General features: G+C 36.3%; 1 protein-coding gene across 1 annotated transcript in view; it reads right to left on the bottom strand.

Annotated features, from left to right (window-relative positions):
* The window catches only part of LOC128984518 (carboxypeptidase D-like), a 79,261-nt gene extending 60,955 nt beyond the window's left edge, over positions 1-18,306 (bottom strand). The window contains exons 1-5 of the mRNA XM_054403852.1: positions 17,643-18,306; positions 13,006-13,229; positions 4,610-4,785; positions 3,605-3,766; positions 2,200-2,344 (exon numbers count right to left, since the gene is read on the bottom strand). Of these exons, the coding sequence (XP_054259827.1) occupies positions 2,200-2,344; positions 3,605-3,766; positions 4,610-4,785; positions 13,006-13,229; positions 17,643-18,074 (1,139 nt within the window). The 5' untranslated portion in view covers positions 18,075-18,306. The remainder of the gene's footprint in view (positions 1-2,199; positions 2,345-3,604; positions 3,767-4,609; positions 4,786-13,005; positions 13,230-17,642) is intronic.
* Positions 18,307-19,807: the final 1,501 nt, after the last annotated feature.

The following is a 19,807-nucleotide window of genomic DNA, read 5'->3' as shown; positions in this document are numbered from 1 at the left end:
TATGTCACGGGCGAATGACCTTCGACAGGATTGAACTTGAATGTTTAGTTTCCGGCCATAGAAGTAAACAATTCATGTCAGTTTAGTTTACGGGTGCTTCTATGGGTGAATTGTTGCATATTACAGATAATACATATTTAAAACTATGTTATATAACCTCAAAAATACCAAGAACATTTTTTATAAATAATTTTTCTTCGGTCTAATATGTTGAAATGCAGTGTATAATTAAATATTTCGGACCACTTTTTTATGCAGTAGGTTCCCCCATTATTGTTTTTGAAACACCACGGTTTATTTGACAAAAATAAATTAAAGCAAAACAAAGAAATAGCCATCGTTAGCTTCAAGGTCAAGCTATCCCCTTGCACTGACAGTCATCTGCTCACACAAACTGATTTCTGCTGTGCACTTGCTTGCTATCTCACAACAGTTTGTGATTGGGTGATTAGTAACTATGGCAACTTGTTGAATGTGTGGATGAAGAGAAACCAAAGAGGCAAAGAAAGAATAGAAGAACAAAGAAGAAAGAATAAGCGGTGTTTTACGTCATCCATTGTTATCTTTATCATATTTTACGACTGTACTTATTATCTTTAAGAATAAGTACTATAATTTTATGCTGTTTTATGAACTGTCTAATGTTTTTATCAACATTCTTATGTTCTGAAACAACATTTAGTAGTAGCCTATACTAACTACGGTAGCTTGCAGTACTAGACTTTCTATTGTTCTGTTCTTTACGTGATTTATTGCTGTACGTACAGTGTTGTGTAATTTTTGTTTTGATTGAGTAAGCGTGATTTTAAACGTTTCAGTTTTTTTTTACTGAACCAAGGTTATTGACTTAACATATCACGATTGCGCAATACTATAATTTGTATTTTGGTTATGTAAAATGCACTAAATCCGGTTAGTCCGGCCGTTTTGTAGTTCGGCCAGTGGTCCGGTCCCGAGGTGGCCGAACTAGAGGGAGTCTACTGTACAGAATGACAAAGGGTTAAAAACTAAGCTTTAGAAGGGGCTATTGCTAATAATTTGTCTCCATTTATGGTTTTGTTATTTCCACACTTAATTAGTCTACTATTTTTTTCTTGAATTTATTTACAATTCCAGCACGGGTTTTTACAGTGTTACGCTCCTTTCACACTATACGTTTTCGCTCGCACGGTTATTAGTCGTATTTGTTGTATCGCATTGGAGCTTATGGCCCCTTTCACATTATACGATTACAAACCGTGTACGATTTTCACCCGCGTAGCGACCGTAGGTGCACACGGTTGGTGTCCGACTCCCGCACGAGTAATAGTCGTGTCTACTGCTAGTGGACCATGTGACCATATGGCCCTTTTCACACTACACGGTTGTTAGTCGTGCGGGAGCCCTCCCCGAGTGCAGTTTGCAGCGTTTTTGCTATATAGTTTTTATTTAGTTTTTCAGTTTAATTGTTTGGTTATTGAGTTTAATTACCTGTGCGCACTGTATAGTATTATTCAGTTGTTGTAATTAGTTTCAGTTGTCTTAATATAGTTCAAATGGATGCAAAGGACCCTGAAGTTTTGATTTCACTTGTTGAATCAAAAGTTGTTTTATGGGACAAAACATTGGACGCTTACAAAGATAGAATTGCTACAAGAAAAGCCTGGGAAGAAGTGTGCTTCGCATTGAACCCAGATTTTGCAATTCGTCGAACGATTCTTTCGACATACGAAAATAGTTAAAAAAAATTTGGCTTCATCGTTCCTCAAATCTTCGAATAATGTATTAAACACACCCACTTCCTCACGTTTTACATTTATGGGATGTACCCAGTGCAGACGGCCTCGTTTATTTCTTTTCCTGCGTCTGTAAATAATTAGCGCAGCAATAATTTGCTCCCGATTCATACTCCACAAAACTTTCCACTGAAGTATCAATGCACTCTGTACTGGTGGAGTAAGGGGTTTCGATTTATTACTCGTACGATTACAAATCGTATAGTGTGAAAGCAACAGACCCGCGACCGTCTGCCCGCACGATTAACACTCGTACGAGCGAAAACGTATAGTGTGAAAGGAGCGTTACAGTGATAATAGGTACCTATGTTGTGTTTAAATAACAATATTAAAATGGCAATTCCGAAACTCTGACTTATCTATTGCATTCTAAGTTAAAAATAAACAGTATGGTTAATTTCTGATTTGATTTGATTAGGCTTACCCTTTGGCTGCAGCACGGATTTCGTAATCCCCAGGCATCAGCAGTCTCCAATACCCCCCATCATGGTTAGAGGTAACATTATGGTCGATCCCTTTAACTTGAACCTCGGCGTGTGGAATGAATTCTTCATTAAACGTAACATAACCTTAAAACATTCATTACAGTAATTATCAATTAAAAAAGGACTGTATAAATACAGTAGTGTATAGTAGGTCTAATAAAAAGAGCAAAACACTTGTTGAATAGGGTTGGATTTAATGTATGAAGAATCATGAGTCATGAATCCATTATAAGAGGCCAATTAGGAAAGTAGTCTCTGTTTACTGCGCGTCAGTAGTTAGGATAGTACGGCCGTTCTTGTACATTCTTACAGGTCAGTTGGTGCCCAGCCCTGATATAAAGAGAAAATCAAGCAATATTTTATTTTGTAAACCAAAAGTTTTACAGCGTTTCAAAATGTGTGACACCATAATGATTTCCGCCAAATGTTAACATACAAGCTGTTATAAGCTTAAATTGTAAAAAATGTTTCGGCCACACATCCATCAGAATTTCGGTGGATAATAGACTAAACATGATTAGCGAAGGAGCAGCTTAATATGATGGGTTCATCAGTAAAATGGGCAATACAAAACTAACTCTGTGATGTGACCTTGCACAACTTTGATAACTAAAGACTACCTGGGAAAGTTTCATTAGGACATATTCCACCATCTGTCTTACAGCCCAGATTTAGCTCTTAGTGACTACAATTTCTTCTAGCATATGACAAAGTGACTGGACCCTGTCATGATGAACTGAAAGATGCAGTGAAAGAATGGGTCAAGGCACAGGTTTGAATAAAGATAGATAATACAAGTGTGTTTAAATAGAGCAAAGAATAGTAGTTTACACAATGATTGTGTTAAGATAGCGTTAATGACACGAAAAGAAAAGTTAAGTGAGAAAAATGTGCCTTAAAAACTTCTACGAGTGTTGTTAACACTATTTACGCGAGTTGCGTACACTACTTTAGCTACGTCAGTGTTTTAATTACTGAAATTCACTACTCATAACTTCTAAGAGAGGTTATGTTTTCGTTTATAACCTCTCATTGTTACTGACAGTGATGCAACGAAACATTGTACCAAACACTAATTACACCACTCAACAATTAAAATGGCCCGCACAGCTGATTAGTTGAAGTTCGAATCATTACAATTTTACTTCTTCTCTCTCAATCCTTGAACCTCATTGGTACGTAACCCGTGTTGTTATGAGTAAAACTATGCTGTTATAAAAGTAAACAATACTGTTGTGAGAAACTTTTCAATTCTAAGAACTGTAACGGCTACTTAAAAAATTTGCCGTAGGTATAATAATGTAGCATAACAATTCTAATTTTTATCTTTATCTTTAAGCTTACCTTTTACTCCCCAACGTGCTGCCTCGATGAATGAAATCAACGATTCCTTGTTGCGGTGCCAATAGGTAGGGAGATCTGTTGCATTCGGAAATTTACAACAACTTAGCTCGAATGTTACTTCCATGCAGTTTCCTCTTACGTAATTAAAATCTTGCATTCCACCTAACATGAAATATTTATTTCAGTTTTCTACCCAAATTCATAAAAATATTTAACATAACTCACATTAATCTGCTTCAGTTAATCAGAATTTATTGCGTGAAATTAAAACATTGATACGATAAATAGTACCATTAAATGAACAAAATCCATCAAAAAACGGTAGGTTTTAAACTTGAATGCCTAACAGCTGGGGAAATAATCAACCCTCCATTACCATGTACACTAGTGCTCTGGTTCGTTAGAGTCACTTACTAGAATGCCTAAAGGATTTGAAAACATCGATAGGGTCTCGTAGCTTTACTAAAATAGTTTTTACTGTATTTTCATATAAATGCCACCTAGAAAGAAAATTATTAAATTCTATAATGTTAAATAGGGTTGAACTGTCTTTTTCATAGTTGATCAGTGTGTTCCGCCAAACCATTATATAGGCTTTAGTCTAAACTAGGTCCGGAGGTGGTTGGATATAAGGAACTCTGTTGTAATTTGCAATTCATCACAATCTTCAATTCATCTGTATTCTATTGTCAAACATTTCACATTTTTTACTACTTTATTCAACACAGTAATATAAAATGTTTAGACAAACGAACTATCCAATTTGTGTGAAGATAACAGGAGTCCAACTGTTATCAGATCAACAAAGAGTGACAAGTCTGTGTGTTTTAAACACTTGTGACATATAATATGTGTGGGTGTTTACACAACTGTCATCATGAGCTTAGTTAGACATTAAGAACAAAGGCTGATTCTCAACCAAAAATGACTTCTACTAACCATAATTTCTTAGGAACAAATCCAAAATTATTACAATAAAGTTCTGAACTATTCTCAAATATTTACCTTTCACTTCATACCAAAATGCCCCGTTGGTAATCCCTTGACTAAAGTTATCTGGTTTGCAGGCATTGCCAGCATGCATTTCAGGATTCAAATCCGCATATACCAAGGCGAGCTTTTTGAAAAGAGGATCATCAGGAGATTTACTTTCGTGACAACACCCGTCACCTTGACCTTTCCTATAAAATACAAGAGAAAACTTAAAGACAATCCTCAAGTAATAGTATACCTATTGGGCAAAATATACATAGGCTTGAATTAGCACCAAAACAAGTTAAATAATATGTTTAAAAGTGTTATAAAATTTTTGTTAATACTGGCCAAGTCATAAAAAGAAATTTACACTAGGTGTACAATGTAGTTGTCTGCTTGCAATATTGATCGGAGCTAGCGAATTAATCCAATACTTTTCTCAAGTCAATGCTACACCTTTTTCTCGTAAATGAGATATATATACTTGCAGTATCCAATGTCAATGGTATATTTGGTTCACGTAAATCACCGTAATTGTCTACTTGCAGTATCCTAAGTCAATGGTGTCTATTTCACGTAAATGAAAAGTCTAATAATGGCAGTATCCAAACTCAATGGTAGACCTATATTTGGTTCACATAAATGGAATGGCTATTGTATTTAGCCCTGGAGTCAATGGTGCATCAGCCTAATTCCAGCAACCCTAATTATTAACTAATATAGGTTTAAATTACCTGTTTTCTGTCAAAACGATCAGTTTAGTAGTATGATGACTACAGCTGTTTCATGCTTTTCAAAAACAGCACATCTTCAGGTCCAGAATGTCTTGCTAATCCCTCATGTAGAGTTCGTCAAAAATATAAACAAATAAATAAACGGGACACACATACGGATATGACACACACGAAAATACATTTAATAAACTGGTCGACCAGACGCTGATTCACGAGACACGGCGCCGGTGGAAGGTAAGTCGCGACTGTCACGTGTCGGCAGCGTTGACCCCTACCCCTGTGTTATCCTTATCTCGCTCTTTTCTTGTCTGCTTACTGGTGATATGGATGGCGGTGTTATAAATAATGTTGGATTTGAATGACAATTTCTCGTTCAGGATGTTTTGTGGTTGACTTTTTGGTGCTTTATAAATTTCGAATTCTTCAACAGTGTCCATGTAATGCCCTTTGTTGCAAAAATGTAATACTTCTAAGTTATTATGTATGTTGGTGTAATTGTGGTTGGAGGATATAAGATGGTTTGCGTAGGCTGATTTTGAGTTTTTCTTCGGTATGTGTTCTTTAAACCTAGTGGAAAACGATCTTGCTGTCTGACCTATATAAAAATTAGGACAATCATCACATATCAATTTGTAAATTCCAGTTTTATTAATTTTATCAGAATCTGGTCTAGTTCTCTCAGTGATTATGTTTGAAAGTTTGTTCTTTGTTTTGAAAGATACTACGACATCTCTTTTTGCAAGTTCGTTTGTTAAGGTGTGGTTTAACACAACACCATAATCTGCACTGATGTATCTTTTGTTGCCTCGTGGTTGGTTCTTGGTTTTATTCTGTTGTTTATTAATCAGTTTATCGATTAGGGAACTGTTGTAACCATTGGCGACTGCGATGTGTTTTAAGACATTTACTTCATCGGTATAATCAGTTGGGCTCAATGGGATGGAGAGTAGGCGGTGTACAAAACTATTATAAGCAGCGATTTTATGGTTATGCGGATGGTGTGATTGTGAATGAATAGTCTGGTCCGTGGTCGTTGGTTTTCTATAGATTTTGAACTGTAATTGGCTATTGTTTCTCGTTATAGTGACATCCAGGAAGTTGATTGATTTTGTATTTTCTATTTCGAGGGTGAATTGTAGGTTCTTATGTATTCTATTTAGGTATGCGTGGAGTAAATTGAGTTGCCTGCCGTTACCATTAAATAATACAAGAGTATCATCTACATACCTGCTGTAGTGGATTATTCTGTGTTTGTGTCGGTTTGAATCAGACCAAAGATGTTTGTTTTCTACGTTATTTAAGAATAATTCTGATGGAATGCTCGAAAGAGGTGATCCCATGGTCAGTCCTTCATTTTGGATGTAAAACTTGTTTTCAAATTCAAAATAATTTTTTTTTAGAACGGTTTGAGTTAGAGGTATAAGTTCATGCTTAGCTTCTGTTGAAAGTGATGAATTTTTGTCCAAATTATCTTTAAGCAAGGCTATTGTTTCATCTACGGGAACTTACGTTAATAAATTCACGACGTCAAATGAAGCTAAAATATAGGAGTCTTTGAGCTTTGCGTCTGATAGTTTGTTCACTAGGTCAACTGTGTTTCTTACGCGGTGATTGTTTTCCAATTTTATCTCATTCCTAATAATTGTGTCTAGTTTTTTGGCGATTTTATAAGTCGGAGCAGGTGTGAAGTTTACCAGAGGTCTAATTGGAATATTGGGCTTGTGAATTTTGGGCAGTCCTCTTAACTGAGGGGCTCTGGGGTTAGTTACTTTAACATTTCTTATATCTTCACACCTGATATTTCTTATTTTCACACCTGTTCAGGTGTTAAAAGGTTCTTGCATGACAAAATTATTTGATTGATTTCTTTGGAGAAAGATGGGGTTGGGTCTTTGTGTAAAGTTACAACATTGTTGGTCTCAATGAAGTTCTGGACCTTGCTGACGTAATCGCCTTTGTCTATTATGACCGTGGAGATTCCCTTATCTGCTTTTGCGATAACAGCATTATTCTGTTGTAACTTGTTCCTAATACTTTGAGCAATTTGTTTCAAGGATTTGTATTTTGACAAATATTTGATTCTAGGTTTGGGGTTGTTCATTAACTTATGGATTTTGTTGGATATCATAGCTCTAGCAGTATCACGTTCGATATTGTTTTTTAAACACTTAACGGTAGTTTCTGCATTTAATAATTCAGAGATCAAACTGTTTTTTCTATCGTTTGGGAAGTTAAAGTTTAGTCCTTTATTTAGTAGTGACATTTCTTGGTCTGAAAATTGTATATTTGTTTTGTTGACAACTCTAGGATGGAACTTATGGTTGCATGTGATTGTTTCAATTTTTATCTGTGCCTTTACTAAAGCGTCGAATTTTTTCGATTGTGTTTTCTTTTTGATTTGTACCTTATTTTGGATTTGAGTTTCTATTTGAGAAAAATACATCATTCTGTTGGGAAGGATGTAGGCTATTTAAGAGTAAGAGATGTTTTCCTAGTAGTAATTTATTGGTCATGCTTTTTTTAGCGTATAGAGATTTTATTTCACTTTTAATCCAAGTTTTCACAGCAACCTGTTTGGCCTTTCTGGCAGCGGTAGATGTATTAGAGATTTTTACAGAAACATATTTTGGCACAACACCGTATTCAGAATTATTCTTAAATAACATAGAAAACAAACATCTTTGGTCTGATTCAAACCGACACAAACACAGAATAATCCACTACAGCAGGTATGTAGATGATACTCTTGTATTATTTAATGGTAACGGCAGGCAACTCAATTTACTCCACGCATACCTAAATAGAATACATAAGAACCTACAATTCACCCTCGAAATAGAAAATACAAAATCAATCAACTTCCTGGATGTCACTATAACGAGAAACAATAGCCAATTACAGTTCAAAATCTATAGAAAACCAACGACCACGGACCAGACTATTCATTCACAATCACACCATCCGCATAACCATAAAATCGCTGCTTATAATAGTTTTGTACACCGCCTACTCTCCATCCCATTGAGCCCAACTGATTATACCGATGAAGTAAATGTCTTAAAACACATCGCAGTCGCCAATGGTTACAACAGTTCCCTAATCGATAAACTGATTAATAAACAACAGAATAAAACCAAGAACCAACCACGAGGCAACAAAAGATACATCAGTGCAGATTATGGTGTTGTGTTAAACCACACCTTAACAAACGAACTTGCAAAAAGAGATGTCGTAGTATCTTTCAAAACAAAGAACAAACTTTCAAACATAATCACTGAGAGAACTAGACCAGATTCTGATAAAATTAATAAAACTGGAATTTACAAATTGATATGTGATGATTGTCCTAATTTTTATATAGGTCAGACAGCAAGATCGTTTTCCACTAGGTTTAAAGAACACATACCGAAGAAAAACTCAAAATCAGCCTACGCAAACTATCTTATATCCTCCAACCACAATTACACCAACATACATAATAACTTAGAAGTATTACATTTTTGCAACAAAGAGCATTACATGGACACTGTTGAAGAATTCGAAATTTATAAAGCACCAAAAAGTCAACCACAAAACATCCTGAACGAGAAATTGTCATTCAAATCCAACATTATTTATAACACCGCCATCCATATCACCAGTAAGCAGACAAGAAAAGAGCGAGATAAGGATAACACAGGGGTAGGGGTCAACGCTGCCGACACGTGACAGTCGCGACTTACCTTCCACCGGCGCCGTGTCTCGTGAATCAGCGTCTGGTCGACCAGTTTATTAAATGTATTTTCGTGTGTGTCATATCCGTATGTGTGTGCCATTTATTTATTTGTTTATATTTTTGACAAACTCTACATGAGGGATTAGCAAGACATTCTGGACCTGAAGATGTGCTATTTTTGAAAAGCATGAAACAGCTGTAGTCATCATACAGTAGAACCTCGCTAATTCGAACCTCGATAATTCGAAAACCTCTATTATTAGAAACTTTTGTCTGTTCCCCTCAGAAAACTTCTAAAATTCGAAAAATAATATACCGATAATTCAAAGTGATTTTTATGCTTTAGGCAGCCTCTATAATTCGAATTTGCACGTACTCAAGCCTCTACAATTCGAATTTATTGCCGTAATTCGAAGTGTTACCTCCACAATTCGAAGTCAACCTCTACAATTCGAACTGCGTTACCGTAAGCCTCTGCAATTCGAATTCACAACAAAAAATTATCCTGTTGAAACATGAACTGACGCTCTTATTGATCTTCCCACAGTTAGCTCATCAGTCTCCAACAGTTTTATATGCAACGTAGACGTCTTTAATAGTCAGTCAGATTTTGCGGTGTTAGGCCTAATTGATTGTTAGTTGATGAGTGTTAGTGCGAGTGCAGTGAGCAAGAATGAGTGGTAAGAAGTACAAGTCCTTAACCTTGGCAGAAAAACTTAAAATAATCGATGAAGTGAACAGTGGTGGAAAACGTAAAAAGGATATAGCTGAAGAGTATGGTATCCCCGCCAGCACATTGTCTACGATCCTTAAACAAGAGGAACTAGTTAGGCAACGAATGGAGGCAGGTAATTTAAACAATAAGAGAGTGCGTAAATCCGAATTTCCTGAAGTGGAGGAATGCTTAATAAAGTGGTTTAAGCAATGTAGGGACCATAACGTAAGTGTAGGGGGGCCAATCCTCAAAGAAAAAGCTGAAAGTTTTGCCAAATCATTAGGCCATGATAATTTTCGAGCAAGTAATGGTTGGTTGGAGAAATTCAAACAAAGAAATGACATTGTTTTTCGTAAGGTGTGTGGAGAGAGTGCAAGCGTTGATGACAATGTATGTAAAAACTGGAAAGAGGAACTAAAAACAATGTTGAAAGACTATGATCCTAAAAACATATTTAATGCGGATGAAACAGCCTTGTACTACCAATGTCTTCCCGATAAAACTTTAACTTTCAAAAACGAAAAATGTCATGGCGGTAAGAACAATAAAGTTCGAGCAACACTTTTGCTTGCGAGTAATATGACAGGAACAGAAAAGTTAAAGCCGTTTATGATCGGTAAATACAAAAAGCCGAGATGTTTTGCTGGTGTTAAGTCATTTCCTTTTGAATATGACGCAAATCCAAAAGCATGGATGAATAGTTACCTTTTTGGGCAATGGTTGCTTAAGCTAGACAAACAGATGAAGAAGGAAAAACGTAAAATTCTTTTATTCATTGACAACTGTAGTGCCCATAATGACATCCCAAAGCTTGACGCAATCAAAGTTCAGTTCCTTCCTGCCAACACAACGTCAAAACTTCAACCGCTGGACCAGGGAATAATAAAATATTTCAAGACTCTCTACAGGAAAGAAGTTGTAAGACATATTTTATCAAATATCGAAGAAGAGAAAGCCATCGTTCCAATCAACATCCTACAAGCGATGAGAATGGCAAACAAATCATGGGAAAATGTAACGCAAGAAACAATTGCTAATTGTTTTAAAACGTGTGGATTTGTAAATGGAGAAACTGAACCAGAAATCGTCACAGTTACACCAGATCCTGTTGAAGATCTAATCGAGAGCGAATGGAATGCCATAATGACTCACTGTAATGTAAATGACACAACATTTGAAGACTTTGTTGAAGTCGACAACGATGTAGCAGTCGCCGGAACGTTGACAGAAGACGAGATAGTGGCGGCAGTGGCCGACAGGGACGAGGCAGAAGCAGACGACGATGGGTTGGGTGGCGACGACGAGACGGGAGCAGACGACCAGCTTCACTTCGTTACAATAAAGGAAGCGCGGCGTGCGGTAGAAACCATTCGCAATTTTATCGAACAATCTAGTGACACTGGTGGTAATGTTTTTTCAGCCATTGTAACCATTGAAAACAGTATTGATATTCAATGCAAAAGAGCCTTAAAACAGTCACGAATTACAGACTTTTTTAATACAGAATGAACAATGTTCAATTTCATTTTCTTTGATTTAATATGTCATTTTTAATACTGTAATTCAATATGTCCTGTACGGTAATGTATATAAACAGTATTTTGTCCAAGAGATGTGTGTTTGAATTGTATTCTGTTTAGCTTTTAAATAATAAACTTGGACCTCTGTAGTTCGAACTTTATCATTTTGACCTCTATAATTCAAACTCCCCACACATAAAACTGGGACCTCCATAATTCGAATTTTATTCATTCTGACCTCTATAATTCAAACTCTCTATATTTCAAACTTCCTATAATTCGAAGTATATTGACTTTCCTGTGAAATTCGAATTAGCGAGGTTCTACTGTACTACTAAACTGATCGTTTTGACAGAAAACAGGTAATTTAAACCTATATTAGTTTATTCAGACGATCTAGAGGCCATTCCATCACCTAATTATTAGTTATTTATTTTGTAGTAAATTATGCTCAATGCTATTAATCCGATTGTTCTTCCTTTTTTCTCTAGGCACAGTATTTGTAATGTGCTATTTTAGATGATTTGTTGACTAACATATGTTGCGACTCTTGTTTACCTTCTTATGTTATGTCACAAATAATGTCATGGCGACCAATAAACTCCTTAAGGCCCATGTTAAATTTGTAAATGTTTGAATTCACGTAGGGATAAGCGCTGTGGTCCGATTTGTACCATTTCAGATTTATACCTTCTTATAATTAGTTATTATGACTGTTCTAAATTTCGTGCAGATCGATTCAGCCGTTCAGGAGGAGTATTTGTAAAACAAAATCAGGAGTGTAGTATAAGAGCTTTGCTCGCTTCGCTCAATCAATTAGGGGTATTTTATTATATAGGTAAAATAACATGGGTAACAAAATTCCAAAAACTAATTCTTGGAGGACAAAACTTCTTCCTTTATTTTTTTAAGATAATATCAGTAAGTAAGAAAAAAATTACTTGAGAACAAAATTAGTTCTAATAAATAATCATAGTATATTTAGTGTAAGTGCCAATTTTATTAGCAGCATTGGCCAGCAGAAAAAAATGTAATGATAAAGCATAAAGCAAATTAAAAGAATGCAAAAATAAGCTCTGCTCAAAACTGAAGTCGAAAATATTTAAATTAACACTTTTATAACTAACAAACTAGGCTATTTACAACATAACTTTGCAAGAAATAAGAACATTGGAGGAGTGAGAACTGAGCGATGGTAAAAACTAAGCTTTTTATGCAGACAAAATAGCGACTTCAAACACACAATATAAGCACGAATCTGAATATGAATATTTACCCATTACTTTCATTTGTCGAATTGTTTTGAGTAAGTCTGAAAAGAGTGAAAGAAATATAAGCCAGCTTTGATTAACCCTTAAAACATCAGAGAACAAGAATCTAGAAACAAATAGAATTTTAGAACAAATGTAGCATTGATTTATATTTCCAACATCTAAAATACATCCAATCAAACCAGTACGTAAATAATATGAGTAGCAATAATGCATGTTTGTGAGTCAGGGGTGTATCGTCTCACCATTGCTTTGCTGGATATTTACACTTAGGCCCGAGGCCTATAGCGCCTATGTGACCGGGCAAACAATGTTTAATAAGGCAACCAAACTCTTACAATCACTTATTTGAACACCAACTATCCCCAATTGTTTCGCATAATCAAATCCACTGTTACTATTATTACTTTTTCTGTGGGGTTGGGGTAATCGTTACTATTACTTCATTGCATTGCGGATTCAGTCCAATACCTGGTGTCATCAAAGGGGTAGCTGGCCACAACTGCACCACCATGCAAGTTTCCAGAGAGTACAAAGGTATTGTTCATGATCCATTTCATCATCGCCAAAGTTTCAGGTTGTCGATTGTTATCATCTGAGTTTGTGTCAAACTGGTCTGGAAAGTCTCGGTTCAGATCAACACCATTAGCATTATTCCTGCCTCTGTATGTACCTAGCGAGTCACATAAGCCTTCCTGAAACATATCAAACATATATATATATGGAATGGTGACACTCATTTTCTCCTTGGTCCTGTTTCATTTGACCAAAAGTAATATATGATTTCTACTTTTAGGATAAAGGATGATTGCTAATATAGGATAACAATAAGCGAAAAGGTATTAGAGTAATGGATATAAAAAGGGGTTTTGAAACTAAGTTAAGTAAAAACAATCAATAGGCATGACCATGACAGTATTGGTGTTGTAAAAACCTGACCGATGCTCTGCCATCGGAGTAGGAGTCTTTCATTTTTATTTTTCGTATAGGCCTATCATCAAAAATTGGCTTTAATTTAAACTAATACATGATGTATTTTTTTAGTGTGTTACAATTGGGCGTTGAGAGCTTTTGAAGACACAAGCACAGGCTTGTTGGCAGCCAAGCTGATAGAAGAGAAGCCAATGAAATCATAATAAGATGAATGCACATTATTCTTAGCAATAGATCACCCTATAGGATACTCAATCTTGATGTACGGTATGGCGTTTTAAGTTAAGTTATGTTCACTACAGCTAGGAGTTGAGTTTGCAAACCCAACGACTAAGTAGGCCTATTTGGAACAAAAATACTTACTTCAACCACTTAACTTGACATCTACTAAACAGAGGAAACAACATGCTGTTTGATTTACAGCCTAGCTGTATACAACCAAGTACGTTTTAACGTGGTTATAGTGATTCTCAAACTTTTTTTGCTTGGAGGAATCACCTTCATCCTAGATTGTTATGTAAGAGATTCAGCTATTAATATTGTCACAGCAGCCTCTCTTGGTCTTCGTAGCGGTTGGGAGCAGGAAGAACGAACATTAAAACAAGCGAATAGGGATCAGCTAACACTTTATTAATGAACTAATAAACTTTACATGATTACATCGTTTAAAACAGCACGTTACAAATCGAATCAAATCTCTACCAAATACTACGAATTACACAATATTGAATTTAAAACGTACACGGACTTAAAAGAAAAGAGTAAGAAAGGGCGCGAGACCGCGCGCGCGGACCTTACCGTCGTCCCCTACATTCCGGCGTGATCTAATTGCTTCAGCATCGTCCGAGCGAGAGCCTCAGCGTGGTCACATGACCATCGCCAGCCAATCAGCGCACGCTGAGTGCTCAGCCCATAATTCAACGCGTGGACACTTGCTTGACAGGTGCTGCAGCCAAACGATTACAATGGTCGTTAATGAAACTAATTGTAGCGAGAATGAAGCTAGAATTGTAACGTTGTTTACCACAATCCGCGTGCACTCGCGGAGTCAGCACATTCCATGATACATCCGGCCAAGCCACGACGTCTGGTTAGGATTATTGTAGGGTTACAAAGTAATGAAATGAATTGGAGTATGAGTTTTAAGGTTCACTTGGAGACTTATGTGAAGTTAAATAAAATTCAATATTGCTAAATACGGTTGACACATCAACCTAGCAAATATTCGGTGATAGCCAACGGGCCAGGTTTAGGGAGTAAGGCCAACCAGCTTAAGCTCAAAATTAACAAATTACAACAAAATGAGGCAAAGATGCCAGGCCGTCACACTCCCCCCACCTCAAGTTCATGCCGTCCTCGGCATGCAGTCTGCCCTTCCAACTGGGCCCTCTGCCGCAGCTTCAATCTACTGAAGTACATTGTACAAATTCTGTCGACGTAGCTTTCTCTGTCTCCAAGTTATGTCAAGATTTGGAAGGGTTTTGGAAGGTATCTGTCATGTGGCTTGGGCGGATTTAAACTTTATCTATTCCCAAAAATTTTAAACCCCCCTCGAATTTTGATAATACGTCTCTTACTCTTTTCTTCGAATACAATAACAAAAGTTACTAAACAATTTTTCCAACACATTACGATTAATAGTCCCTCCGAATTTACAAAGATTACTTAAGTAAATTACTACAAAGAAAAAAAAACTTAACTACATGGTCCACTTGACCATCAATCAGGACAACGGTAACCCAAAAAAAAACACTTATTGCACTAAATACAAAACAAGTCACCTGGATCAATTACCGTACAAATTATTATTGTTATCAGATAGAAAATGTCAAATAGCCACCATTTTGAATTGGTAGGATTCAGAAACCTGATAGGCTATTTTGTGCAAGATTGGTCTTATTTATTACTGGCTATTTTGTGCAAGATTGGTCTTATTTATTACTGGCTATTTTGTGCAAGATTGGTCTTATTTATTACTGGCTATTTTGTGCAAGATTGGTCTTATTTATTACTAAGTTACTTGCATGTAGGCATTTTTTAAATTATATTTATCATGTTTAAAGCACAATTTTAATAGTACAAAAACAGTGGAGATAACATTTTTAAATCAACAACTCGTTTCATTATTATAACCTTAACTTAACCTACCTCCTAATCTAACCTAACTTCAAAACACTTAATACAGCCCCGAATCAACATAAAGAACAACCTCCCATCCTAAAATGCCTAAATAAGGAGTGGTCAGTCAGCCCATAAAAAAATTATCCCCGTAATGAGACGATTTTTCTTAAAAGGAAACATTATTAACTAGCCTAATGAATCACTTAAGAAGTGTTTCTAAAGTAGGCCTAAATCATTATATCAACGATAGGCTATACTTAAATCTTCCTATAATTTCTCAACTTGCTTCACTTCACTTCACTTCTCTCATGTGAGTGAGGTGACGCTATTGTTGATTGACAGATGTCCAAAATTCGCAATTTTACAAACATTCCTGACCACATTTGTCACACTTTACTACATTACTGAGAATACTATGTTCTACATCATCTTCATTTATTATTCGTATAATATAATAATACCTTACATGCAGGAATTTCGCGGCCCAATCACTTACATGTCGTCGTTCTTGATGAGGACAATGGGCAAGACGAACATAGAACGTAGTCAGGGCACTGAGCCGTTGTTTCGTTGTCATTCTCCCCTATCTGGGAAGTACTTTAACACGAGCCTTTTAGTAATATGCAAGTCAATATTTGTTGTAAAAGATTTAAATCTATATATAAAATAGCCAAGCACAATTTTTGTCAACAGAACTCCTCTGTGTGGTTTCGCAACCGATTTTGTTAGTTAAGGAAATATCTCATTGAGTAGATGTCATATAAGGTCTTACATGTTGAAAACGTCCCCTGGGCTGTTACCCCAGTTGGCTTTTAAAGTTCCAATGTTTAGGTACCTTTTTTGTTTACATAGGTTCAAACTATTTCTTTTGGTTACAGTTTTGGTATTATTTGTATTTGTTTTTTTTGTTTTTTTTTGTAATGAAAACAGAGATCATATCTTTTGAGATTACATGGCTTAAGTTTGATTTTTTAATTTTTTTCACTAGCCTATTTCCTGCTTTTTTAATGGCACTTCTTTAGTAGGCCTACTCTTCTCTGCTTTTTTAAGACCACAGCGTCGCCGGACAAATATTACCGGTAATCGTAGCAGTATTTAGCTGGAGAGCTTCATCTGGACTCTGTGTACTGATTCAAAGACTACCTAGATTAAAAGAACTTGTGACCTTCTGACACTGTGTTCCCTTTCACATTGGAACGGACGCAGTTTCCTTCGCATTCGCAATGACGTGTCAAAATTGGAGTGTATCTTCCGAAACCTGTGTTTGGACACAGCCAGCTTATAGAGAAAGGTCTCTTCGTAGAAGACACTTCCGGGCAGGGTCGCTTAAAGATAATCTTTGTGTTTATACTAAAACATTCCTTATCGTGAACTGATTTGACATTAAAATTAACTGTTAAAGGATATAAAATGTGTATTTATTACACCAATGAGCGCATTAGTTTGTTCTAGGTTCGTTGCAAAATAAAAAGCTTTGAAGTTCACTGAGAATTGGAGGAAATGGATACTAATAGGCTAACAGGTTTAGGCATATCAGTCATAGGCAATGCTGCCCTTGGAAACAGCTACTTACAGTTGGAAACTGTTCTACGCAGTTTAATGAACTCACACAATCGTGCGACCATTTTAATATCGGAAGAATAATACAGGTACATTGAAAACTTAATATGTTGAGCTAAAAATGAGGAAGTAATTTAACCAGCCTTGACTTTTCAGATTGGTTGAATCCATATCCACCAGAGTGCACTGCATAGGCTAGTATCTGTCAAACATCGCAAATGTAAACAGTTCCATCTGTCAAACAGGCAATATGTAAACATGATAGGCCTAATCTATTACAAAAAAGTAAAAAAAACACATTTTCCTTTAAGAGCAACGGAAAAAAACAGTAGGCCTACGGTCACGTTAATCGCAATAGGCTAAATAGGCCTACTGCTGTCCGCGCTACCGTCGGTAGCGACAGGCCTTAATGCAGCCGCAGAGAACGTGATGAGCGTAAAACTGTTAGCCTACTAGGCTACAATTTTTCTGTTCAAGACCATACAAACACTTACCACAGACGATGCAAATCCATCTGGATTGAGGGATGGAAGGAGATATATATCCACAGTGTCGAGTAACCTTCTGACTCTAGGGTCAGAGATATAATTCTCTAATAAATATTGGGCTAAATAAATTAGGACTTCTCTTCCAATCGATTCATCACCATGCATGTTTGCTACGTATTTGAACATGGGTTTGAGGGAAGACTTTTGATCTACATCACTAGTGATTCTTATAACCCATAAGTCCCTTCCTTGCACTGACTTCCCAATACTAAAATAGTCACTCAGAGTAGGGTATTTGGATTTGAACTGTTTGAAGAGCACTTTAACTTCTTCATTACTAAGATATTTTGGGTTCTCTAGAAACGAATCATTATGAGCTTCAACACTTGAAACTAAATATAGAGTAAAAGTTAAGAGTGGAATCAATGCCAACTTCATTCTGTGTACCTAGCCTAGGGCCTACCAACAAATTAGGCGTATCACTTCGATCTAACCTAACAAGGAAAACAGATACTTATACAATGTCAAAAACACTTCCCTGTAAAAAGTTTACTGAAGGTATATTCGACAAATCTTTAAACCAACACAGAATCAGTCGCATTAAACATTTATTATTATTTTAATTTTGTAACTAAATCCTAAATCACAGTAACATAACACACATTGCCGATCAAAGGATCAACAAGTCAACACAATAAGGAAGAAGAAGACAAAGACACGAGACAGAAAGGAAAGGACTGGACGACTGAACGAACCGAATGAAAGGTGGAAGAAACCACTGAGCTAAAATTATAATTGGAGGTATCACTGCCATGGCAGAAGTCTGTCAAAAGCGTGTCGCTGATTTTGTTAGGTTGGTATAGCAGCGAGTTTTCTTATCATAGCAATAACATGGCTTCTATAACTAGGTTGGTATAGCAGTGAGTTTTCTTATCCAATAACATGGCTTTTTATAACTCACACCTCACGCAAACATGGCGGCTGGCGACACGCATCTTTGACATTCAGTGCTACCTCCAGTTAGAATTATAGCTCAGTGGAAGAGACCTACACAACGGCGCTGACTGAAGGGCCACCAACCACCAACTGCAACTATAAAAAAATATTTGTCTTCATCTCTGAGATTAAAGTCAGAGGGGAAGTAGTACGGCCACTTTTAAGGCTAAAAATTTGGGATTCATTTAGGGTAACTTTAAGGAGCCCCCCCCCAAAAATCAAGTGTAATTTTGGTTCGCCTTCAGAGTAAAACCGCATGGTACATAAGGGGTAGCTAGGGAAAAGCCCCCTATGTGAGAACACATTATTTTTATATTGTTATGTGAGAGTATACCTTTTACTCGCCTTGTGTTCGCTGGGGGCTCCACCTCCAGGCCCTCTATCTGTTAGTCCTTATTTAGAAATTTAGGAGGGGGGGTAAATTGCCAACCCCAAGAAGCGTGCTAAATTTTCTAGCATTTCCTTGCATTTCTCAAGTCTTTCTCAAATTTGTATTCTCCATAAGAATGTTATTGGGTGGGGATTTGATATTTCGGGTAGGGTTATTCTATTGTAAAATGTCACTTTTCGAAAAGGTGCAAGACCTACAATCGTGCCAAATTTCATATTTTCAGCTAATCTAGAAGTGGGCAAACGTGATTTGGGCCGATGCACCTGTAATGATAACATGGAGGGAATTCAATATTTCGTGGGGGGGGGTTATTATTTTCAAATGTAAGTTTTTGAAAAGGGTACAAGACCTAAAATCGTCCCAAATTCCAGATCTCCAGCTAATCTAGAAATGGGCAAACGTAATTTAGACCGATGCACTTGTACAGAATCAAAGTTTCTATTTGTCATGATAGTCATCCCTGTAAACTATATATTTTGGTAAAAAAAAAAACTGTCTCTTTGTTTGCTTTGGTCGATGTTATTTTCAAGAAATAAATTGTTCTAGTCCAGAGGGTTAACTCTGCTAAAGGTAGCAATATTGTTTGTCGAAAATTGTAAGTTAATAATTTTTTGATCACTTTAGTGAAAGCAGAATATTCATATAAATTCATCTAAAAGCCCTCAAATCCCTTGTTGCAAATCATTGCCTAATAAACTAACTATCTCAACTAATAATGCATTATCCTCAGTTGTTAAAAAAAGTAAATTAGTTGTAACCTTTCCCGTTTCTTTTTTTAATACAC

Source organism: Macrosteles quadrilineatus, unplaced genomic scaffold (genome assembly GCF_028750875.1).
Source record: "Macrosteles quadrilineatus isolate MER2022 unplaced genomic scaffold, UCM_ALF_1.0 Scaffold_1__1_contigs__length_201487025, whole genome shotgun sequence".
NCBI lineage: Eukaryota > Metazoa > Arthropoda > Insecta > Hemiptera > Cicadellidae > Macrosteles > Macrosteles quadrilineatus.
This window is presented reverse-complemented; position numbering and strand designations above follow the sequence as displayed.